Source organism: Gavia stellata, chromosome 13 (assembly GCF_030936135.1).
Source record: "Gavia stellata isolate bGavSte3 chromosome 13, bGavSte3.hap2, whole genome shotgun sequence".
NCBI classification, from domain to species: domain Eukaryota; kingdom Metazoa; phylum Chordata; class Aves; order Gaviiformes; family Gaviidae; genus Gavia; species Gavia stellata.
This window is the reverse complement of record NC_082606.1, coordinates 11,557,532-11,583,150: the sequence shown is the minus strand read 5'-3', so window position 1 is coordinate 11,583,150 and position 25,619 is coordinate 11,557,532. Positions and strand designations below refer to the sequence as shown.

At 35.5% G+C, this 25,619-nt stretch overlaps 1 protein-coding gene across 7 annotated transcripts in view; it reads left to right on the top strand.

Moving 5' to 3' along the window:
• Positions 1-25,619, top strand: part of DMXL2 (Dmx like 2) — a 57,870-nt gene that overhangs the window by 17,643 nt on the left and 14,608 nt on the right. For 3 of the 7 annotated variants that reach the window (XM_059824040.1, XM_059824038.1, XM_059824036.1), the window contains exons 10-29: positions 691-924; positions 2,038-2,315; positions 2,499-3,195; positions 4,992-5,113; positions 6,178-6,267; positions 7,600-7,717; positions 8,477-8,596; positions 9,067-9,294; positions 10,011-11,690; positions 12,016-12,126; positions 12,890-13,059; positions 14,402-14,499; positions 14,660-14,825; positions 15,810-16,074; positions 16,826-17,925; positions 18,998-19,189; positions 20,798-20,874; positions 21,548-21,678; positions 22,358-22,606; positions 24,213-24,394. In XM_059824040.1, the coding sequence (XP_059680023.1) occupies positions 691-924; positions 2,038-2,315; positions 2,499-3,195; positions 4,992-5,113; positions 6,178-6,267; positions 7,600-7,717; positions 8,477-8,596; positions 9,067-9,294; positions 10,011-11,690; positions 12,016-12,126; positions 12,890-13,059; positions 14,402-14,499; positions 14,660-14,825; positions 15,810-16,074; positions 16,826-17,925; positions 18,998-19,189; positions 20,798-20,874; positions 21,548-21,678; positions 22,358-22,606; positions 24,213-24,394 (6,308 nt within the window). The remainder of the gene's footprint in view (positions 1-690; positions 925-2,037; positions 2,316-2,498; positions 3,196-4,991; positions 5,114-6,177; positions 6,268-7,599; positions 7,718-8,476; positions 8,597-9,066; positions 9,295-10,010; positions 11,691-12,015; positions 12,127-12,889; positions 13,060-14,401; positions 14,500-14,659; positions 14,826-15,809; positions 16,075-16,825; positions 17,926-18,997; positions 19,190-20,797; positions 20,875-21,547; positions 21,679-22,357; positions 22,607-24,212; positions 24,395-25,619) is intronic. The other 4 variants (XM_059824039.1, XM_059824037.1, XM_059824041.1 and 1 more) reach the window with 3 other exon arrangements.

Here is a 25,619-nt window from a genome sequence, read left to right as displayed (position 1 = left end):
TGCTTTGCCTAATTGAATATGGGGAATCTGTAGGAAGACTGTTGCTTCACAAGTCTCTTATGTGGCATAGAGTTTTGTAAGACAAATGAGGCTGAATTTATTCTGAATACCTTCAGCACTTTTAAAAGCCAATTAAAATCACTTTGCGCATCAGAAAGCAAAAGAAACCTAAATTTCAAGTCTGCTTGACATTTGATTGTTGGGCTTTGGGAGGCAATGGTATATGATGAATAGAGTATTTGCATCCTACAGAATATATAGTGAATGAAAAAAAGCTCTACCAGATTTTTTGGCAGGATACCAGCTTCTTTTTATAGAATAATGCAGAATATTTTAAACAAGGAAAATATTAAAGAGCAATCATGTGCCTTACCTAAAATTTGTACATGAAATGACAACACTGCAACATATGAAACTGAGCAATTAGAACTGTTGAGTATCGTTTATCATTCACATAAGAATCAATTTTCATGTAAGTTTATTGATATTAAAATATCTTCACTTTTTTTATTACAACTGCATGTAGAAACTTAATCTGCATCTTACCTTTTCTAATCTTACAGGGACAAATTATGTTCTACCCATAATAAGTAAAGTGTCTTAATTAAGAAATCTCTGTGTGTATGTACATATATATAAAAATATAAGCAGTTTAATACAGCTTTTTTGTTTGTTTAAAAATGTCCACAGATATTCCGTCAGTCTTGGCCGGAACAGCTTTTAATATAGATGAAGGAAATGGAGGCTTCGTTGTTCACTGGTTGAATAACAAAGAATTTAATTTCACATCCTCTATTGAAGTATTTATGCAGCATCTAAGAAAAATTTCTGAACAACAACTAGAACAAGATTTTGATGTTGAGGTTGAAGAGGAAGAAGAAATGGAAGAAAAAGAGAGAGGTTTACACATGAAATTAGATCATGGTTAGTAATACTGAGATACGGAACACAAGAATTATTTTGAAGCACATTAATGCAACAATTAATGCAGTTATTCAGCACAAGAATTATAAGTGCTAACATTTTATCATTAAAATAAATATACATTTACAGCTGAAATTTCGGCTGCTGTAATTGTAGGCGTGAAAAATTCGATGATGTACTACTCTCTGTTGGAATGCAATAGTGATATACACAGTGAAAAAGAAAGGTAGCTTTTGTCTTTCATTTCCGTTTTGGATATATTCCACTGAGCTATGAAATTATGACTAAGACCTGCTCTCTATTTACCTTACAATCTGATTGTCAGTAATGACGTACGAATTTATGACAAGCTTTCAGAAGTGTTGGACATAGCTCCATTTTAATGCAACTGCACTGTTTCCAGTACTGGTAAGATTTACATCTTAAACCTTAGATCACCTGATGATCCCAACTGTAGCTGTTCACAAAGGAACAGAGACACATATTTTGAAATTAATGATGGAATATATGTCCTAACAGAAATACTTTACATTGCTGTGGGAGAGTCACTTAGCCAGTAAGAATGTGTAAAAATCAAAATCTGTCTACAGAAACCAGTAAGACCAATTTGTGACAGTAAACTGATGATACATTGTGTCATCTATAATGCTTAGGTTCTTAAAATCTAGGTTACCAATGCAGTAAACTGTGTGATAATTCTTACTGAACATGCAATACATACTACTTCATCAATGATCATATACCATATATTTAATGATTACCTTCTAAATACAAAAAAACCCCCATGTTAATTTGGAACGAGCATTCATATAAAATGTGTGGGTTTATATAGCTGACCAGAATAATCTTAGGCAGGGTGTTACTCTAAGTATCTGGATTTCTACAGTTATATTTATTACTACTTGTATTGCATAGTTAGAAGCAATAGTCAAAGGCCAGAGCCTCATATTTATGTACAGACAGACCAAAGAAATATATTTCTACCCTCAATGTGCATGACTGTTCTTATCAGATAGTACTATTAGCAGATTAAAAATATTGTGTTGTTTTGAATAGAAACTGATAGGGAAATCTTTGCAATGGATAAAATGGCACATTTCTTTTCTGTTGCAGACTTGTCTATAGATAGAGAATCAGAGACAGGGACTGGTACAGGCTCTTCAGAACATGAAGATGGAGAAAGAGAGGGGAGCCCCAAAACATCTCTACTAGCAGGCCCATGCATGCCTCTTCCAACAGTTTTGTTAGATCGGAAAATTGAGTTGCTTCTAACTGAATGGAACAGAAATCCAGATATGCTTTTTACTATCCATCCTATCGATGGTACCTTTTTGGTGTGGCATGTGAAATATTTAGATGAATACACTCCAGGCATCTTTCGACAAGTTCAGGTATTGTATATTTGAAATTGGTATATTATTTATGATCTTAATCAACAATCATTGAGTCCTTTCTTTTGTATCTGAACATCAGTATGAATTTAACTTTAAATACTTCCTGTGAAACAGCTAACATTTATTCAGACTTAAATTGGGTTGTTATATTCTAATTTTTCTTCTTTTTTGTTTTTTTAGGTTTCGTTTTCTTCTAGGATTCCTGTTGCATTTCCTTCAGGAGATGCTAGTTCCCTTAGCAAAAATATTATGATGTATGCTTGCCCTGTCTTTGTAAAAGATAACAGTAATGCTGTACATCAGAAGACAATGGACTTTCCAGATAAGACTCTAGCAAATAAACGACCAAGCTTTGCCCAGGACAGTGCAAATGTGAATATAATTTCCCCCATAGTAATGATGATTTCCAAACATATAGATGGCTCTCTAAATCAGTGGGCAGTTACTTTTGCTGATAAATCAGCTTTCACTACTGTGCTAACTGTATCACATAAATTTAGGTACTGTGGTCACCGTTTTCATCTCAATGATCTAGCTTGCCATTCTGTTTTACCATTACTGCTAACATCTTCTCATCATAATGCTCTATTAACTCCTGAATCAGACAGTTCCTGGGACTCTGACAGGATAAACAGAAGAATGGATCCTATTAAACATGTGAAAGGTTCTTCTAGACAGCAACTTAAAAATGCAGCAACCCGTACATTCCATGACCCAAATGCAATCTATAGTGAGCTCATTCTGTGGCGTGTAGACCCTATAGGACCTTTGTCATACACTGGAGGAGTATCTGAACTGGCTCGAATTAACTCTCTTCATACCTCTGCTTTCTCTAATGTGGCCTGGCTTCCAACACTTATTCCCAGCTATTGCCTTGGTGAGTATACTTAGCACATTTCCATATAGACTTAACACTGCGAGTCATAGAATTAATTTGTTAAAATAAATTACTGTTGTGTTTGGAGTATATTTATATTAACTTTTCAGCAATTTTCTTGTATTATGCAAATTAAGCATTTTTATTTCATTTGAGGCTAAGCTATTTCAAAACATTTCATCTGGTATGAGTATGTCTGTAGTTACTGTGGATCAGCTGACATTCAGTAACTTCTTTGTATGAGTAAGCAATCATCACTCTCACAAAGAACATGACAGTCCCTTTCCTCAGTGCTTCACTGAGTGGTCTCTGCATTGACATGGTGTTAATAATGCACATGTTCTGATAACTTAGGCTTCTGGGTTGTTGGCCACATAGAGCTGCAGGAGGCAGTGGTAGGTTGAACAGAACTAGTATTTGGACCACTTGAACATCTGAATTATTAGGAAAGATTTTCAGCCAAAAATTACAATATCAAAATCTTTTAGCATGATGGCGAAGAACTCTGCTTAGAAGATCCTGAAACAGTAATGAAATTCTTCAGGCCATCAGTAGTTTACAAAAGCCCAGTTAGAGCAGAGAATATTTTTTAAGAAATAGACTACATTAACTTTACAGAACTGCAAACAATACTTTTTCAGACATCAGGCGGTACAACATCTGATGTGTAATGCCCTAGGACAATTCTTTAGTTTTTGTATTTAATTTTAGGGCTTTCTAGTGCAGTTAGCAAAATTGTGTCTACAAATGTTACTCTATTTAGCCACTCAGATACTTATTTTTGAATTATCATAAAGATGCTGTTGTATTAGTTGTTATCTTTGTATACAGTACTAAAAATGTCATTTGTGCTGTGGATGTAACATTAAATTTTATACTAATAATGCCAGGTTATTTTATTATGCTAAGGCCAGTCTGACCTTTGCAATGATTAAACGGGTGTCAAAGATTCTGTACAACCTCAAAAATCCTAAATATGCTTAATAAATGCATAACATATCTTTGATATAAAATAAAATAAATCCATTTTCTCTGCTCACATAGTAACATTCTGTTCTGTCTGAATCCCACAGTCTTCTAAACACAAATAACTAGCTGCTTCCCTCTTATAATGTAAGAGGAAAACATATATCAGAATAGAAAACCTTATGTCAAGCCTGTTCTATATACTGTAGAGAAGCAAAAAAGACACTCTGTTACAGTTTTTCATTCACAACTGCAGATATATTTCTCCCTCCACTTTTATATCTGCACTTTTAACTGGAGGGTAGAAAGGAATATTCATAGAGGTTAATTTTATCCAAAGAGCCTAGAGACAGTAAACAAGGAAAAAAGCTATAGCTAATATAGCTTTTCTGAACAGTTTGCCTTAGACTACTACTCTAAATTGTCTCTGACAAGCTAGGGAAGCTAGACTTAGCCCTTCCGAGCACTTCCTTAGAGGTGGCAGTGAAGAGAACATAACCATTTTAAGGAATGACAGCGTTCCCTTAGGTGTACTGCATACTGGGTTTTGCATGTGTAAACGATGTTTGTAAACATATATGAATTCTGCTTAAATCATTCAACTTTTATAAGGAGTTTCAGTTACATAAATGAGCAGAAAGGGAGTTATTTCAAAGTTCAAATAATGGTGTTTTAAGGCGTGCATTGGCTTGGGTTTTTTGCTTCAGTACTCTATGAAAATTATATTAGAAACATATTCAAATATTGTGAAGTGGATTGTAATAGACTACCTGATACCATTTGACTGCCATTTTTTTCTTTAACTATTAAATTTTTGTGTTTTCTATTAGGTACATACTGCAACTCTGCTAGTGCTTGCTTTGTTGCATCTGATGGCAAAAACCTGAGACTTTATCAAGCTGTTGTAGATGCACGAAAACTTCTAGATGAATTATCAGACCCTGAATCATCGGTAAGTTTTATGTAGCAATGGTTTGAAAGTATTAAAATAAAACTAATTAATGTAACTTTTTTTTTCCCCTCCAGTGGTTTGTCTTCACTTAGTTCTGTATAATTTTGTGCCATTCCATGTATAGGATCTTATTCATTATACCTTCCATAATTACATGTTTTACAGCTGTCTGTAAACATTAGCAGACAGAAATGCAGCTATTACTACTAAAAGTGGCTGGACTGAAACAAAATTTCCCTGACAAGTTTCTGCAACCTGTAGCAGGTGGGGAAGGGAAAAATAGGATTTCTTTCTTTGTTTTCCCAAAAGAGGGGTGTCAATAGCAAGTGGGAAGGTGAAGACAAAAGAGCAAGACTTAAGTGGATACACCTATGTTACATGTATACATGAGGAAGGGCAGAGACAGTGCAATAGCAGGTTATTGCTAAGGGTAATATTAGCTCTTACTTTTTCTGTAATAAGCAATTTTTTCATCCTTTTTTATCTTTCATTTCTGTGACTTTAAGCAAAGTAAAGCCTGACCTTGCACTGTTATTGTATAAAGAAGCACATCTTTCCTTTTTTTCCATTATTCTGTTACTTTATAAACTGTCCTGCGAGATAGAGCGTATTCAGGTCAGTCTGAGGAATCTGTTCTAGGAGCAATGATTGAGAACATTCCAGGAAAAAAATCAATAGAGGCTTCGGCTTATATATAAGGTGTACTGATTCATTTTTTTACATGTTGTGACAAAATCTGAAGCTTTAAACAAAAGTGAAGCAGTGTATTTGAGTTTCTCATGGCACAGATACTAAGTTATGTTATGAAAGGATAAATCTTCAAATAAACAACACATAACAACATAAAAACTGGTGTGCTATCGCCATGAATAGCTGCAGACTCACAACAGTGCAAAGGTCTTGATAAACACATTATTCATAAGTGCCAAAATGAAAACAGGAAGAAGTCTGTTACAGTTTATGCCAACAAGGAAAATTAAAGCATCAGTTTATTGTAAATGACGGCAATTTCCTTCAGTCTGATGGAAAAATATACTAACTCTTCTTATTTTGCTCTGTTTCAGAAACTTATTGGGGAAGTGTTTAACATTGTGAGCCAACAATCTACTGCTCGACCAGGATGCATTATTGAACTCGATGCAATAACTAACAAAGTAAATAAATGGTTAACTCTTTAAGGGTATCACATAAAGGTGTTTAATAGCTTTGTTAATTAACATAATCTGTTGAAAATAGGTAAAAGAGATGGCATTTCTCTATGGTGATGACTGCCTTGAATTTTTGTGAATATTAAGATACCTTGAATGTTTTAGTCAGACCACTTTCTTTTAGCTGTTAGGAGCTCAAAGCCTGTTGTTAGAGTGTAACAATATTTTCTAAGCATAAATCTTGATGAAAACAAAACTTAACTAAAGACTGGTTTACAAACCATCATAATTTGAAGGACAAAAAATAAAAATCCCCCCCAAACCTAAACAAACAAAAAGATGAACCCCAAACCTAAAAACTAGACCTAACTATTCCAAAATGTAGGAATCATAGCCAGGTATGACTTTAATTTTTTTTGTCTGTTAACAAATACAGCTATACATTTCAATCAATGAGGAGGTAGTATAATTACACCTTGTTCTTACTCACAGTTATTTTGATCATACATGTTCCAGTGCTGTTTTCTGTTAGGAAGCAGCCTGGGAAAACAGTGTGTTTTACCATTTCTTAATTAGACATCTGGATGTTTTTGACATATATAAAGAAATATTTCTTTATTTGTCAATAAATTTCCATGGTTTTTCAGTATTAATCACATAGGAACTTCAATTTTAAGTTCAGATTTACAAAATATTTTTCTAGAATTTTTATAGATGACTACTCTCTTTCCATGTTTCTCTGGAAAAAGAGGGTGTTTTGCAACATGAAAACTTTGCCATCGCTGTCTTTGGGAGACATATTTTTCATTGCCTGCAGGAAAGGATTTCACTGCCAGCAGCCTCCTTTGTAGAGAGGTGGAGGTACTGCAAAGAAATCTGTTGCTGTCGGGAAGGAGAGATAACCAAGAGAAGGAAAATCTGCAGTTCATTCCCTTTTTTAGATTTCCCAAGCAATTCACTGCAGACATGTCTTCCCACTGAAGAGGAATAAAAGTCTAAGAGTTTTTGCCACTGTCATTTATTCAACACCTAAAGAAATAAAAACTAATCAGATAATAATTCATCTGTCAATAACTGCCACAAAAATGTTATTACAGAATTTGTCTAGCATGGTAGATCTCAGTGAAATTATTTCAATATACAAACAATAGGTTCTAGAATATGCTGTTCTTAATGTAAGAAGAAAATGTTTATTTTTTCTGATGCATTAAAATAGTTTTCAACATTATAAAAGAAAGTGATCCTCATCAGTAGCTAGATTGCACAAAAGAAATAATTGCATTAGTACAAAATGTTGCTGTACTGTTCCGGAAGCGTAACTATTGCTTAATGTTTCAGTGTGGCTCAAACACACAATTGCTTCATGTTTTTCAAGAAGACTTCATTTTGGGTTACAAACCACATAAGGAAGATGTGGAAGAGAAGGAAACTGAGATATTTTTCCAGCCATCACAAGGTATAGCATAAAAATAACTAATATGAATGAAGTAGGTACCAAAAATGTTCTTAAAGAATACTGAAATCTAGCTGGCATATGCTAGTTTCCTTTTTAATGAGAATCTGTAGAATTAAGTAAAATGGCTGTTTCATGTTGCTCCTATGAATTGCTGTTTACATGGTAATGTTATTAAACAAAGGCATTCTAATTTGCTTAAAGTGAAACATTTTAACTTATATGACAAAGTCCATTTTTCAAAATGCCATATGTTTATATATAAAAATGTGTACAAAATAGAACAGAAGTGTATTTTCTGCATCAGTATGTGGTTCTAGGTGATAAGGTGAATATATCTGACTTCCAAGTTAATACAATAGAAAGTAACTGGGAATTTGGTAGTAGACTTAAAACTTTAAAAGAAAAATGAAGAAAGCAGGCAGGTGGAAAAGAGTGTGTACAATCTAGCAAAATAGTTCAAACTGATTGGGAAGGCAAATATATCTAATAAATTAGATTTGCCACTAGTATTCATGTTGTCTGTAAGTCAGCCTCCCTCTCTATTGTCATAATTCTTCTGTAGCCATGAGCAAACAAAATGTCGATTAAAAAAAGGTTATTAATGGTACTTTTGAATATTTTGTTTTATAATCAAGCAATTTCTTTCAAAGAGGAAAACAGGTTTTTTAGTATCAATAATTTTTAGAGAGTCTTCTGTTATTGAAAATTATTTATGTTGAACATAAACTTCATGATAGTGATAATATGTTTAAATTACAGGGTATCGTCCACCACCTTTCTCAGAAAAGTTCTATCTAGTAGTAATTGAAAAAGATAGTAATGGCTGCTCTGTTCTTCAGATGTGGCATCTTCATCTCAAATCTGTGCAAGCCTGTTTGGGTGAGTGAGTCTAATTTTCTTAGAGACAGACATTTCTTTCATATTATTTAAAATAAAACTTAAAGCTTGGTGGTTTATTTTAAAACAAATTGTGTCATCTTTGTCAAGCAGAAGCCTCAAAGTCAGGAATCTTCGGAATAATTTATTAATGCAATAGAAGCAGTAAGATTCCTTACAAACATTGGTTGCATTCTACACCAATAGCAATATAAAAATTTGTTTATAGGGTGAGTAATATACTTAAGCACTGGATTCTTTATTTTAAACTATCAGTATTTCAGAATGTTATGGGTATCTTAAAACAAATAGTCACAGCATGCAATAAAACTAATGCAGCCTCCACACATCATATAATTATTTTCTGTGTAACTTAAGCACTGCTAAAAAAATAGATCTGATTATAGGATATTTATGCCTTGTCCTACTTATAACCAAATTTTTTAACACTGTTGGCAATTTTTTTTATATAGCAAAATCAACTGAAGCTACTTTATCAGAGAATAAGCTTAATGTACCTGAGCAAAAGACTGTGGATTCTTCTCCAGATATATCACCTGGCATAAGTCCCATTCCACGATCTTCATCAATTGCTAATCTTCAGACTGCTAGTAAACTCATTCTGAGCTCCAAACTTGTGTATAGCCAACCTCTGGATCTTCCTGTTGGTGTAGAAGTAATAAGAGCAACTCCTTCAGCAGGTAAACTGAACATTTTTTTTCTATCCAGTTGCTCCACTAGTTTACCTCCTAGTTTATAGGATTGTATCTCCTCAGCCTATCACAATCTGATTTACTGATACAGGGAACATGGGACTACAAAGGCTCTCTCAAATAATTGTGTCCATGTCATGTTACCCTTTCATAAATGTATCGAGTCCCTACAGGAAAGCTGTTCCTGAAACTTACTGCTCTAATAGTTGGAAACTTAACTTCTAGTCTTAATTTATTAATAAACAATTTATACCCGCTTGTTCATCTGCCAGCATTAATGTGTTGGGTATATAGTGCTTTTTCTGCCTGATGCACCTATACCTTCTTCTGTTTGTCTGCGTCTCTCCGGTCTACCCCCCTCAGGTTTCATTTTGGTAGGCTATATGAACCTAATCTTAACTTCCTTCATCTTATCTGATTAAGGCTTTGTATTCCTCACATTATTCTAACAACCCTTCTCTGAATTAGTTCAGTTCCAGCTTACCTTCTTTGAATAGTGACCAGAAATGCAGATGATTAGTAATGTTCAATCTGCAAGACTGTTATCAGTCTTAATACATTTGCCCTTACCAAACTCCAAATTAGAAAAATAATACCAGGTTGTAAAGTTCTCTATCAGTAGTTAGACAGCGTTATGTCAGCCTTATTCATACAGGCATTCTACTTTATATTACTAAAAGTAAATATGTTTGTTCTAATTTCAGGTCACCTGAGTTCTTCATCAATATACCCAGTCTGTCTTGCACCTTATTTAATAGTAACATCATGTTCAGACAACAGAGTGCGGTTCTGGAGATGTACTGTAGAGACAGACCTAAACAGCAAAAATGAAGAAAGGGAAACATACCATTGGAGAAAATGGCCTTTAATGAATGATGAGGGAGAAGACAACAGCAGTACAGTGAGCATAGTAGGAAGGCCAGTTGCCGTTAGCTGTTCTTACACAGGACGTCTTGCAGTAGCATACAAACAACCCATACAGCATAATGGTTTTGTTTCCAAAGAATTTTCCATGCATGTTTGTATACTTGAATGTGAGTCTACTGGAGGATCAGAATGGGTTTTGGAACAGACAATTCACCTGGATGATTTAGTTAAGGTTGGAAATGTACTTGATTCAAGGGTCAGTGTAGATAGTAATTTATTTGTTTACAGTAAATCAGATGCTTTTTTGAATAAGGACAAATACCTGGTGCCCAATATCAAGCATTTGGTACATTTGGACTGGGTATCAAAAGAAGATGGTTCACATATATTGACAGTTGGAGTTGGTGCCAACATCTTCATGTACGGAAGACTTTCGGGAATTGTAACAGATCAAATTAGCAGCAAAGAAGGAGTAGCTGTCATTACTTTACCACTAGGTGGTAGCATAAAACAAGGTATAAAGTCAAAGTGGGTGTTGCTTAGATCAATTGATTTGCTGTCATCTGTAGATGGCACGCCTTCACTGCCTGTTTCTCTGTCCTGGGTGAGAGATGGTATACTGGTAGTGGGAATGGACTGTGAAATGCATGTTTATGCCCAGTGGAAACATGCTGTCAAGTTTGGTGATGGAGAAAGTGATGTTTTTACTACTGAAGACTCAACAACACAAGATCCACTCAAAACAAGCTTGATAGCGAAGAAGACCAGTGTAATTGATGGGGCAGGTATTGTGGACGATGTTTTTGGCACTCCAACTGTAATTCAGGATGGTGGCCTTTTTGAAGCTGCTCATGTTCTTTCACCTACTCTACCCCAGTATCATCCAACCCAATTATTAGAACTTATGGATCTGGGTAAAGTTCGCCGAGCCAAAGCCATTCTATCACATTTAGTTAAATGTATTGCAGGAGAAGTTGCAATAGTTAAAGACACGGAAGCTGGAGAAGGAACTGGTCCTAAACGCCATCTTTCTCGCACCATTAGTGTAAGTGGTAGTACTGCAAAGGATACCATCACAGCTGGAAAAGATGGTACACGAGACTACACAGAGATAGACTCAATTCCCCCACTGCCATTGTATGCGCTGCTTGCTGCAGATCAAGATGCCACTTATGTTTCTGAAGAAACTCCTAAAATACCTCAGGGCTCTAAAGATCATGCTAAGAGAAAAACAGAGGATCAGTACTCAGATCTATTCCAGATTCAGCCTGTTACAACTGAAGACTTTATTGATTTCGAGCCTGAAAAGAAGGAGAGTAAATCCAAAGTTATCAATCTGTCACAATACGGTCCGACTTACTTTGGCCGAGAACATGCTAGTGTCCTTTCAAGCCACCTGATGCACTCAAGTCTGCCAGGCCTCACTCGACTGGAGCAGATGTTCCTTGTAGCTTTGGCAGACACTGTAGCCACGACAAGCACTGAACTAGATGAGAACAGAGATAAGAATTACTCAGGTAATATTGTTATTATGATATATTATTGAATTAACATTCTTGTTCTTCTCAGCAAAGGGGAACTTAGTCCTTGGGTATTTTGGGATAACAAAGCTGAAATTTAGCATCAGTCATTCAGACTAGATACAGTAAGAAAGAAAAACACTTAAATATACTCTGCTTATATTAACACTCTACTTATATTTCATACATAATAAATAACTTGTAGTTCAGGTTCTCAGCAAGTTTAGAAACATACATTCCTCACACGCTGTATATGATAAGCTGTATATATGCCTCTTGTAGTCACCTGCACATTCAAAAGTCAGTATTGTATATTTCACAGGAAGAGATACCTTAGATGAATGTGGCTTACGATATTTGTTGGCTATGCGCTTGCACACCTGCCTTCTGACATCACTCCCACCTCTGTATCGAGTTCAGCTGCTTCACCAAGGTAATGCTTAGCGTAAAGTATTGCTTTCATTTGATCCACTTGAGCTGACAGGATCTGGTCATGTTTGATTTATAGTATTGTGATATTTCTTTTATCTGCATAGTCATTTTAGATTTTATCTATTCCATTAAGGCCCTTATCTTGCAAAGGCTTAGTATAGGCTTCCCTACATGCACTGTGAATAGCAAAAAAAGTATAGCTCTGGAACAGAAGAAAGATTCTGCCAATTCAGACTGAGGCACGAGTAAGTTCTCCAACCAGATAACATATGGATGGAACATACATATTTCATTGTTTCTGCTGGAGGAATGAAGATATTGCTTTACATGAGCATGGCTATATCTTACCTTAAAGATTATTTTATTGGTTTCATCACAGCATGTTTTTTCCCTTGCTCAATGTGAGTAAACGCTGTTGTGAAATACAGGAAAGAAAAGGAGGTACCACCTAAACAGCAGACAGGAGGGTTTCTGGCCCAGAATGGGTCTGCCTCTGTGATAACAGGGTATTTTTCCTTCAGTCTTTCACCATATAACTCTAGTACATATATGAATGGGGTACTGAAAAGTGATGGAAGAAGCACTGAGGAGAGGACATCCCTAGTGAGCAAAAAGATATTTCAGCTGTTCCTTTAGCAGCTTTACTTCCTGTTGAAGGAAACAGTCTCTCTCGGATCTACCTAACTCTTGGGTTGGAGATCCCACTTTGCATCTCTGACGTACTCCATTTGCTTATTAACAAGTCTTAATCTTCTGAATTTTAGGCCTATCTACTTGCCATTTTGCATGGGCTTTTCATTCTGAGGCTGAGGAGGAGTTGATCAATATGATTCCTGCTATCCAGAAAGGAGACCCACAGTGGTCTGAATTAAGAGCCATGGGTATTGGTTGGTGGGTCAGGAATATCAACACACTCCGAAGGTGCATTGAGAAGGTACTTTTTATTGCTTACAAATTATACTTACATGCTGTTAGGTATGCCTTAACAGATACGCACGGTGACTTGTATATAGCAGATTCCTTTATACTCCAGCCCAGCCAGGAGACTGCATAACTAGTTTTTTCTATGCCAACTGATGTTGGCAGTCCTGGCTTACAAATCTCGTTATTCAATAGTAAGATATAATACAATTGGTCTAGGGAAAAGCCATTTCTGAAGCACCTAATTTCTCTCCCCACATATTTTACAGTATGTTAAAGATCATACTAAGTACTCTATTTTAGGAAGAATCTTGTTTTCAATTATGTGAGACAGTATGTATCTGTAGATTAAACAGCAAATTATGTTTTGAGTTCAGTGGTGGGTTTTATTTAAGAAGTAAATATATCTAAAAATATTAGTCAATAAAAACTATATAAAGCGTCTGTTTGCAAATTTTGTATTTTTTATAATGGAGTACTATAGAACATAAAAGATCTGAACTGCAAATAAATGCAGGTTTTATTCTTCTGAAGAGTCGCAAAATAACAGTTTTATAGAAATATGCACCTGTACTATGTAAAAACAAAATAACACCAAATCTCATTTGCACGCAGAGTTTTCTTATGGGAGGTCTAATAATGGATAAAATGCAATATACTTTTGAGATAATATCTAAAACTGTTTCCCATAGTTAACAATGAGATTTAAATCCTTGCTTTAATAAGAATTTCAGCTTTCTTGTAACTTGAAGTTTGATAGATTTGAATAATTACTAGCATTTGCTTTGAATACAACAAATAATGCAATCTCTGAAATGTCTGTGGAAAGAAGTACTTACTAGTTTACTAAATTTCCAAGTCATCTGTTGTAAAAATACATTTTAAAAAGTTACAGGATACTCAAAGAATCCAGGAGGAAAACTTAATTATCCTAGTACTCCAAATCAAATGCAATTATATCTGAGTCCTATACAAAAACCAAGCAGTGCTCATTAAAGAAATACTTGCATTAGCTTAAGTATATGTAAATAATGGATTGCAAGAGGAATTTCACGTAATAGTATGAGTTACTGTAACACTTTTAAAGAAAAGATTTTTATTTGCACATTTGTAATGTCCCACTGTAGTTGAGAGAGAGGTTAATATCTGCACTAGTGCTGTTTTTTCTGACCCTTAAGAACATTTACAGTGTAATGAGAGCTGTCACATGAGTAAAACATTCTGATAGAAATTACTGTTGCTCTGTAGAAATAATCCAGTCACCTAGACCATCCTCCCTGACAGAGAACATATGTTATTTAGCTAAAAGCAGCCTTTATATTTTCAGTAATAATAGTAGATTTTGTTTACTACAGGTTGCAAAAGCTTCATTCCAGAGGAATAATGATGCCTTAGATGCTGCACTTTTTTACCTTGCCATGAAGAAAAAGGCAGTGGTGTGGGGTCTGTTTAGGTGAGTTCTGCTATCTGTAAGTTTGATTAAACCTTAATTGAACCAGGAATGCAAAGCAGAACTCATTCAAGATTAGAGTTTAATTTAAAGTGATGTTGTTTAAGTCTGTATGCTAAGGTTATATAATAAGTAGTTGTATACATTGCATTTCTTTATGCAGGTCCCAGCATGATGAAAAGATGACTGCCTTTTTCAGCCACAACTTCCGTGAAGATAGATGGCGCAAAGCTGCTTTAAAAAACGCTTTTGCTTTGTTGGGAAAACAACGCTTTGAACAATCAGCTGCATTTTTCTTGCTAGCAGGTTCACTGAAAGATGCTATAGAGGTATCCACTTTTGAGAAATTAAGTTTCAGTTTCTAATTTGACCTACGTAACTGCATCCTTACAAGCTGTTCTCTGCTGATGTTTTCACAAAATGTGGCAGCACAAATAGTATGGTATGTCCACACATGACCCCGTTGTGCCCTGCAGACATACCATTTACCTCCATACTACTGTGAAAAGCAGCTTGGAAGCTGATCTGAAGGCCAGAATAATTGTTCAGATGCATCAGTGCCCAGTGGAAGCACTCTTGGAAATACCAGTCATGACCCTTCTGGCAAAACTTTGTTTGATCAGCACAGTTAAGTTGTAGCACTCTGTTGAGCCTCCAGCTATTCTCCATGACCTATTGTTACAACATTAAGTAAAAAAAGAAGTCAGAGTTCTCTTCTGAAGCAGCCCTAGGATCCCTTTTTATTGGAGCTGTGATGTTGCCTGCCACAAGCGAGGTCAGAGCTGTAAGCAGGATCATAACCTAAGCAGTGCTTCTCAGGAGAGAATGAGAATTAGAGAACCTTTAGTTATCCTGCCTATTTATATGCAGTATGTTTGTCTTTAGCTGAAAATATAAAGGATTTTCCTCAGAGATATAATCCTGCAGATGAGACAGTGTGAAGAATATCTTACCAGTGTTGTATTGACATTCAAGTTCAAAGTTATGTTTATTCTACTAGGTAGACTAAAACCAAACATCTTTATCTTTACTTCTGCCATATTAATTTCTGACATGCTGATATACTGCTATGCATATCATAATTCCTGAAATAGAAGAAAGTACCCCCTTCCCAAACACAGAAGACAATATGTTACTTAGATATATATCACTTACCACATTTTTGACCCAAAGATGAATATATACTTTAAAGAACAGATAAGATGAGAAAAAAATTGTCTGTTCTGTAAACATATATTGCTATTCACTTCATTGTGATTTTAAGGAACTACCTTTCCCTCATAAAGCAACCTTTTCCCCATTTCTTATCGTAGGTGTGCCTTGAGAAAATGGAAGACATCCAGTTGGCTATGGTTATTGCTCGTTTATATGAATCAGAGTTTGAAACCTCTGTCACATACACCTCCATTCTTTATGAAAAGATTTTGGGTTGCAGTAAGGATGGAGCTGGGTTCAGCTGTACTAAATTGCATTCTGATCCATTTCTGAGAAGCATTGCATACTGGATAATGAAAGATTATACTAGAGCACTGGACACGTTATTGGAACAAACACCTAAAGATGATGATGAAAACCCAGGTAAGGGAAAAACATTAGTCCGATGGGATAAACTTATTAAGACAAAGTAGAGAAGGAAAAATACTTTCTGTATATGTATGCAGTCCCTTTCCTGAGATGCCATTATGCTGAAATCATTAATTGGCTTATGTACTGGCCTGCTCAATTTCTACTTCTTCTTTAAAAAAAAAAAAAAAAAAAAAAAAATTTTCCATTTTCTTCCAAGCACTTGTCTCCAACGCCCCAATACTGAACTTAGTTCTGCTGTCAGATAAGCTCAGAAGGGCCTTCTTTGTTTGGTACTTCCCTACAGTACCTCTCTACTACTGAATGCTGGCTAGTCTTTATTCCAATGGATGTAAATTCTCATTCTTGCTTCTAGGAATTAGCAGTGTTCTAGCAGGATTTCCTATCCTGTCTCTTCTGAGATTAATGTAAGTGACAGGTGGCTACATAGGTTTCTGTGGCATATTCCCTCCCTTGGGGAAATCTCTACCTGGCTGATCATCTAAGGTTTTTTTTAGGCTTATCTGAGTGGAATATAACAGTGAGGCAAATGAGAGAATTTAATATCTTTCTACTCATCCAGCTAATACCTTTAATCTTTTTGTGGGGAATAAGTAATTATTTCATTTTGGTTTGGCAACTAGACCCAAAACTGCCTTTGTTTTTGTGTTTTGACAAATCTCTGTAATGCAGGAAATACTGCAAAACAGAATAATACCATTTTAAAGCCATTTTCAATAGATGTCGTATCTGTTTAATTCCTTAGTTATCGTCAAGTCATGCAATCCTGTGGTATTCAGTTTTTACAATTATCTTCGGACCCACCCATTGCTCATCCGAAGATACTTCAGCTCGCCAGAAGGGACTTTGGCCACCTTAGGTCTAAAAACTGAGAAAAGCTTTGTTGATAAAATTAATCTTATAGAAAGAAAATTATTCTTCACTACTGCAAATGCTCATTTTAAAGTGGGCTGCCCTGTACTAGCTCTTGAAGTCCTTTCCAAAATTCCTAAAGTAAGAAAAAAGTCTACTGTAGCTGCAGAGAAAGATTCATCTAGTCCTCCAATACAGGCTGGTGTTTCAGATTCCAAAGCTCTAAGAGATGGTGCTGGAAGTGGTGATACAGACTGGTCAAAGCCAATTTCGACTTCCTTTGCTTTGGAGAATACTGTTGAATCTTCAGCACAATTTGACTGGAGTCAACCAGCAGTAAAATTTGATGATGAGCCACTTACTCTTGATTGGGGTGAAGACAAAAATGGGTCAGACGAGGAGGACAAGGATGTTGGTATAATGATGAAAAACTCAAAATCTGATTCTAAGAATGAAGAAGATGACGAAAGAACCTCAGACACTAACATCCCACAAACACCACATGGGGAGATTTGTGATGCAGGAGACACTGAGGTTGATGTTATTGCTGAACAACTGAAGTTCAGAGCCTGTTTGAAGATACTTATGACTGAACTGAGGACTTTGGCTACAGGTTATGAAGTAGATGGAGGAAAGCTAAGATTTCAGCTGTACAACTGGCTTGAAAAAGAGATTGCTGCTATGCATGAAATATGCAACCATGATGCAGGGGGCAAAGACTATTGTAAAACATATACCAAAGTAAATGGGGATCTACTTGATCACGATGATATTATGGATAAGCCAGATATTTGTTCGTATGAACGGCACCAGATAGAAAGACGTAGGTTACAAGCAAAACGAGAACATGCTGAAAGACGAAAGTGGTGGCTGCAGAAGAACCAAGCTCTTCTAAGAGTTTTTCTGAGTTATTGTAGTCTTCATGGGGCACAAGGTGGTGGTTTAGCATCTGTAAGAATGGAGCTGAAGTTCTTGCTGCAAGAGTCACAGCAGGTAAAACAAATTCAACTAATTTCTATTCACAGTGAACAGTTCTAGGCTGCCAGTTTTGTCAAATGCTTAAGTTTGTGCCTAGATAGATGCTTATGTTCTGCAAGTCTAATGGTCAAGATTGTTTTAATGTTCTTGGAGAAAGAACGTGGTATTTAAGTGTGCTGCTTTTCCACATCCTGATTATTTGGTTCTTAAGAATCTGTCATATAACACTGAGGATTTGGCTACCTATAATTATGGAATATAAATGTTGCTGTTTATATTATAGCTGCAGCATTATATGTGTGTTCCAATGAAATTATAATTTTGATCACAATATTCTGGGTACCTACATAATAAATTAAATTCACAGTTGCTGAAATACGACAAAATCTCATTCCCTACGCCTCTGCAAATCATGCAAGGGAGCTACAAGGAATGGGATCTTAGCTGCCAGGCTCAATAAATACTACGAAGTCAGACAGGGTAGTGCTCCCTTTTACTATAGTATGGCATTTTCTACATTTATTTCATACAAAAAGAGATATTTTCCAGCAAATGTTAATGACTAACCTGAGCTGCAGCAGATAATCTGATACTAGGCAAGTCATTTAACTTGCTCTACTCCTAGATTTCTCACATTTCAAATAGGAGCACTAGTGTTTTGGTGGTACTAGGCTTAGCACATACTTGTAAGAATAAATAAAAATTCTGTTTATTGAGAAACTCAGGTTAGTGCAAATTTGACTTTTGTTATTAAACTCAGACCACTTATGCTACTACAAGTACATTTTTAGTTAGTGTTTCTTAATAGACAATCCCAACACTTCCTAATGAACTACAGAAAAATACTCTTCCTGTACTAAATCAAAAAGTATTCCAACAAACTTGGCTATGAGGTCTGATGCATGTTATTATAGTAAAGAAGAACTTACTTTTGACATCAGTCACAGTAAAATCTTGTCTGTACTGGGTAGACAGCAGTGGAAGAGGATAAAGAACCCTGGAAAAACATTTAAGATGTAAAATTATCATTTCTTAAATTGTTTTTCTCAAAGCAATGATTTTAAATACAATCTTTTCTTTTAAACAGGAAACTACTGTAAAACAACTTCAGTCTCCACTTCCATTACCCACAACACTACCGTTGCTTTCTGCAAGCATAGCATCCACAAAAACTGTGATAGCTAATCCTGTGCTGTATTTAAACAACCACATCCATGATATTCTTTACACTATTGTGCAGATGAAATCACCACCACATCCTAATATTGAAGATGTCAAGGTAATAAAAAGATTTCAGGAAATGCTAAATGATTTTTTATAAAATGGGGCGTGAGCATGTGAAAAATGGGGTGTTTGAGTTAACTTTTCAACACTTACCCTTTCTCAGTACTGATCTTCTGCCTTAAGTCTGGTGAACTGAAAATGATGGTTAACCACTTGCTCTCTGACATCTTTTTGAATCTGGTTAATTCCCTTTCATCCAAATTCTGGTCATTCTCAGGAAACTTCCAAATGTGAATGTTCACTAAAATACTGAATTCTTGGCTCTTAAAACAACGTGATCATGTAACTTAACTCATTATTATCATTCTGGTCAAATTCTATAGGGAGATTAAGGAAAGTAGAGATGGGAGACTGTAAGTTACGTTATAACATTCTATTAACATAGATATTATAAACCTTACCGTAGCGTGAATTTCCTCAAGTGTACTGGTTTTTAAGGAATTGTGGTGAATTACTTTATCTGACTCCATACTCGGGGGTGAATAAATTCTGTTCAGATTCAGTAAATAGAGTAGGGAAAAAAGCCAAAGAGCCTGAGACTATGACACAGTTAATTAGTAAGAAGTTAAATCATTATTTTGTATGTTTAGATTAGTATTCATATTCATTAAATTAATTCAAATTGCTATCGACTAAATGGAAGTAGGGAAAAATCAGGTAACTAAATGGGTTGTCCCACTGCAAGGCAGTTAAGGTCTAAAACTGTAACCCAAGCTCATTTACATCTCATTTTCTCATATCAGTTTACTCCTTTTCCGTCCTGCATTATGCTACAGCAAGCACCCTTTCCTACTCTAAAAACTCACACTTGACATGCATTTTCTTTTAAAAGAGAATTCAGAAAGAAGAGCTGACACTTCCTAACTGGAAAACAACTACTTAGATAATTCACAGCTTTAATCTAAGGTCTAGCATTTGATTAAATGGAAATATGGTAGGAAAAGATGGAAATTAACACAGGGTGGGTTTAAAAAAGTTTACATCCTTAATAGTTTGACAGCACCATTTTCTTCAAACCGTCGATTTCATTGGACTTTCCAAGAAATACTTGCATTTATTCTGTTTAAGAACTGGAGCGTTTCTGTTGCGTTGTAAGACAATAACAGAGAATTATTCTTGTAACTCCTGGAGACTTCTGGAAACTTATAAGCACATAACTGAGGTAAAAAAGAGATTATATATAAAAAAATCATACAATGATCGCACAAATTTGTATTTTATGCATATTGAGCAACTACTACTACATCGAACTGTGATGTTATATAGTACGGCTTCCAGGATACATTCTATCAAATTCATTATCATAACAGGACATACTTAATCACTTATTCATTGCGGCAGTTCTATATTAGAATAAAGTTAATTGTCTTGACTTAATATTAGAAGGTTTTGACTGCAAATCAAATGATCTTGAACAAGCAGCTGTGGTTTTCAAAGTACTGTATTGTAAACTTAAAGTAACGTTCAGTGACTATTTCCTGCACTTGGTTTAAAACTAGGACATTCCTACATAACACATTTCCAATGCTGTTTAGAAAGAATTGTAGTTTACTCACCTTTTATATATAACTTCTGTAGAGCTTATTGGTTCTTTTTATTTTAGGTGTACACACTTCATTCTTTAGCAGCTTCACTTTCTGCATCCATTTATCAAGCACTATGTGACAGCCACAGCTACAGGTAAAAACAGAAGTTTTCTTACAGTCCTACATTTGGAGTATACTTTATGTATCCAAAGTGGAATTTCTTCATGCATGTGTCTAAAAAAGGGATTAAATATCTGTGTATGAGTATAGATAATTATACAGTGTACACATTGCTAGCTTTGATGTGCCAGATCAGTTTTACACAGATAAAATAAAACCAATCATTCAGATTTTTCCAAGAAATAGTGGGAAAATCTGGTGTCACTCTCACTTGGGATGCTTCTGAAAAATATTTGAGTGCTGTTTTCCACAGCACATTCATTGCTGAATAGGGGTGCAGGGGAAACATTTGAGCCTAACTGAAGTCAGGTTTCAGGCAGTTTATATTCCAAACTGGGACTGGAAGTGAATGCTGTAAAAACATTTAAAAAAAATTCTTCAGAACAAATATATTATTAAAATTTTTGAAAAAGCCTTTTTCATATCTGGAGCTACGCACATAACATTAAAATTGACAATGCTACATGGAATCATTTCAATTTTTAATGAAAAAAATACCATGAAATTCTAAAATTATTGACTTAGTCCTATAGAATTTTACATGTTGCATTTTCTGATTAAAATGAGAAGCATGTATATATACTATAGTTTATTACAAAAATATTCCAAAATCCTTTCTCATCAGAAAAAAATTAATTTGTATTTAGCAGTCAAACAGAAGCAAATCAGTTTACAGGGATGGTTTATCAAGGACTGCTTTTGAGTGATCGACGCAGACTGAGGACAGAAAGTATTGAAGAGCATGCAACTCCAAACTCATCACCTGCTCAGTGGCCTGGTGAGACAAAAATAAGGTTTACTTTTAGCACCTCTGGACCAGCTCCACATTTCAAAATTATTTCACTGTCCTGTAATATGATGGCTGAAATGATGGATGATCAATGAAGGATAAATGTTTCTGATTTATTTCTCAAATTAATAACAGCCTTTAACTTTTTCACGTATCGAAACAAATAAAAATAAACATTCCATATGGCAAACATCTTGCTTGAAGAGACTACGAGCTTTAGGATAAACTCAATTAGCTGATAATTTGTCATCCTAAAATGTTTTCCTCCAGTCTGCCTCACCCTCTAGCAAAGCTATTTCTGTTAGCTGTTTCTACAGTACTGTCTTACATCTATGCTTTGGTATAGCTATCAAAACAACTACTCCCAATGTACGAGCATAAATTTAGTATTTTGAGGCCAACTGTGGAAACAGTGCAGAAATTTCATAGGCAAGCTGAACTGCCCATAATATTTGCAGAGAAGTACAATGCAGAAGTCCCAGACCCAAGAAGGCTTTTTTTAATTTTGACCTTTATGATTTTAAGAAAAATATTAATAGTATGTTTCATCTGAATAGAAGTAACATGTGGCTATGTATATGTTTAACATAAATTATAGAGGTGAAACATTTCCTTTTTTTCCATTTGTACTCGCACTCATTTAACTTTTCCTCTTTTCTCTTTGCAGGTGTAAGTTCACTTATAAATCTGTTAAGTTCAGCTCAGGATGAAGATCAACCAAAGTTAAACATCTTACTTTGTGAAGCTGTTGTAGCTGTCTACCTGAGTCTCCTTATACACGCCCTTGCAACCAATTCATGTAATGAATTATTTCGACTAGCAGCCCATCCTTTGAACAGTCGAATGTGGGCTGCTGTTTTTGGTGGAGGAGTGAAACTTCTTGTAAAACCTCGAAGGCAGTCAGAAAATATTCCAGGTACTTTGTTCTCTAAAGGTCATACTAATGATTTGAATTTTATACCTTTTAGTAACATAGTAGGAGAGATTTCCTTCCTTTTAAAGACAAAAACCAAGCAAGCAGAATTTAAGTATCTACTGGCAAGAAAACTGTTATATTAATTAAAAAGCAGAAAAAAAATTAGTCTGCAGTTGTCCTTTGTAATGGCACCCAGCACATTTTGAATTTGCCATAAAAACTGTACAGTTATTATATTGCTAATATTACTATTAGCTGCTTGCTTATAACACTTTTCAGGACTTTCAATCATTATTTTTCAGTGAAAAAACAGATGGTATAAATTAGTGTTAATACCTATGCTTTTCTGTATGTGGGAGATGAGTGTTATTGTTTAATAACTGCAGTAAACTGAAAACAGTATTTCTGAAACCAATTTCTATTGCAAGATATGATTTCACCTTGCACAAGACCACAGAGAAGAAGTATCAACTTTGCCTGTCAGAAAAGTAGTTCATGCATATGTAAGCTCCAACTAAAACCAGGAATTTTGCAAAGACAAATGAGCGTGTCTTAATATACTACATGAGGAAAAGCAAAAGTGGAGGTTGAATTCAGGCTCTGGAGACAAAGGCAAATACAACCATTTGTCATAGACTTCACACTGCAACAATACTGAAAATCACGTCACATAGACTTTCAAAACAACGATAAGCTTGAAACTTATGCAAAAACTAGATGTTCCGTATCTGAAATATAAAACAAAACAGTAATAAGGCAATGCACCATTATAAGTATGCACAACAGATATTTGTCATTCATGGAATAACTTAAGCTCATTTAGGGCAGTTATTTTCACAAGATGTTAATATGAATAACTTTTTATAAAGTCATGTCTTCATTTGAGATGTATTTTGTTTTCCTTTAACCTACAAGCTGCTACAGCTTCTGATGGTTCAGAGGATGGTAATGAAGGTTTGTAAAAACTTGCAGTGTAGATGAATGTTAGTAGTGGCTTTTTAAAACAAAAAGTTTTTAAATATCTAGCTCCTTTGTAATAAAGTAAGTGTGATCTTCAATGTTTCCTGGCCAATAACACTTTGAAAAACAAATTCCACATTAATAGTTTGATAACTATTGAGACATTCTAAATCATACGCTTAAAAACAGACTTCAGTTGTCAAAAAGCCTGCCTCTTTTTAGCAAATTTTCTTTGCTATCTTAAGAGTTCCTTAGCTTATATTTTGAATAACTACTACTACTTATGCAGTTTACAGTTTAGTGAAATTTTACGTATTACTTTTATTTCTCAACAAAATTTCTTAATTTCTTTCTTGAGAGATTTTTCAGCTAAAAGCTTTTTACTTAAAAGCTATATCTCCCAAGAACTTAATCCAGATAATAAAATGTATTTCTCATGATATATCCAATATATAAATGCTAGTTATTGAATTTATCTTAAGTGAACTTTTTGTATGATTACACTTACTTTATTTAGGCTGGCTTTAATTTTTGAATCAGTAGAAATTAGTACCAATAACAATGGTTTTAGTTGCTTCAGTTATAAAATACAGCCATTTCTAAAGAGGCAATATTAATATCAGCTTTTCAAATTACCTGAATTTAGCACCACCTCTTCCATCAGAAGAAATGGATAAACATCGCCGTCGTTTTAATATGAGAATGCTAGTGCCAGGAAGACCCGTAAAAGATAGCACTGTACCACCACCTGTACCTGCGGAAAGACCCTCTTACAAAGAAAAGTTTATCCCTCCAGAACTCAGCATGTGGGACTATTTTATGGCAAAGGTAATTTAAAATGGCAAGTGTACGTTACAGTTCATAAAAGCATATTTCTTCTCTGTTAAGTTTTAAAGGACAAAAATAATGTGAAAATTTTGAATGCTTTTCATAGAAAGCTGCAGAATATTATCCTCATAATAAAAGATGAAGAGCCTACAAATGTATTACTTAACTTTCAAAATACATCTTTTGCCAATAATAGAGATTAAAAATTTTCCCCTTGCCACTTGTTCATGTTTTAGGGACACTCAGAATCACAGAATCACTAAGGTTGGAAAAGACCTGTAAAATCATCAAGTCCAACCATTACAAAAAAAAATAAAACAACAAAACACAACACACACAAACCACCACACACACACACAAAAAAAAAAAAAAACACACACCACCCACAACACACAGCACCATCCCCATCAAGCCACGTCCCACAATGCCACATCCACACGCTCCTTGAACACCTCCAGTGATGGTGACTCCACCACTTCCCTGGGCAGCCTGTTCCAGTGTCTCACCACTCTCTCAGTAAAGAAATTTTTCCTAATCTCGAGTCTAAACCTCCCCTGGCACAACTTGAGGCCATTTCCTCTTGTCATGTCACTAGTCACTTGGGAGAAGAGACCAACACCCACCTCTCTGCAACCTCCTTTCAGGTAGTTGTAGAGAGCAATGAGGTCTCCCCTCAGCCTCCTCTTTTCCAGACTGAACAACCCCAGCTCCCTCAGCCGCTCCTCATAAGACTTGTGCTCCAGACCCCTCACCAGCTTCGTCGCCCTTCTCTGGACACACTCCAGCACCTCAATGTCCTTCTTGTAGTGAGGGGCCCAAAACTGAACACAGGATTCGAGGTGCGGCCTCACCAGTGCCGAGTACAGAGGCATGATCACCTCCCTGCTCCTGCTGGCCACACTATTTCTGATACAGACCAGGATGCCATTGGCCTTCTTGGCCACCTGGGCACACTGCTGGCTCATTTTCAGCCAGCTGTCAATCAACACCCCCAGGTCCTTTTCTGCTGGGGAGCTTTCCAGCCACTGGTCCCCAGGCCTGTAGCGTTGTCTGGGGTTGTTGTGGCCAAAGTGTAGAACCCGGCACTTGGCCTTGTTGAACTTCATCCAATTGGCCTCAATTATAGGTGAAGTTGTTGTCATTTAAACTCTATGACAGTGGTAATTAAAGTAAGAGTTGACTATTAAGAGATCAGAAAATTGCTTTTATAGCAGACTTTTATTTT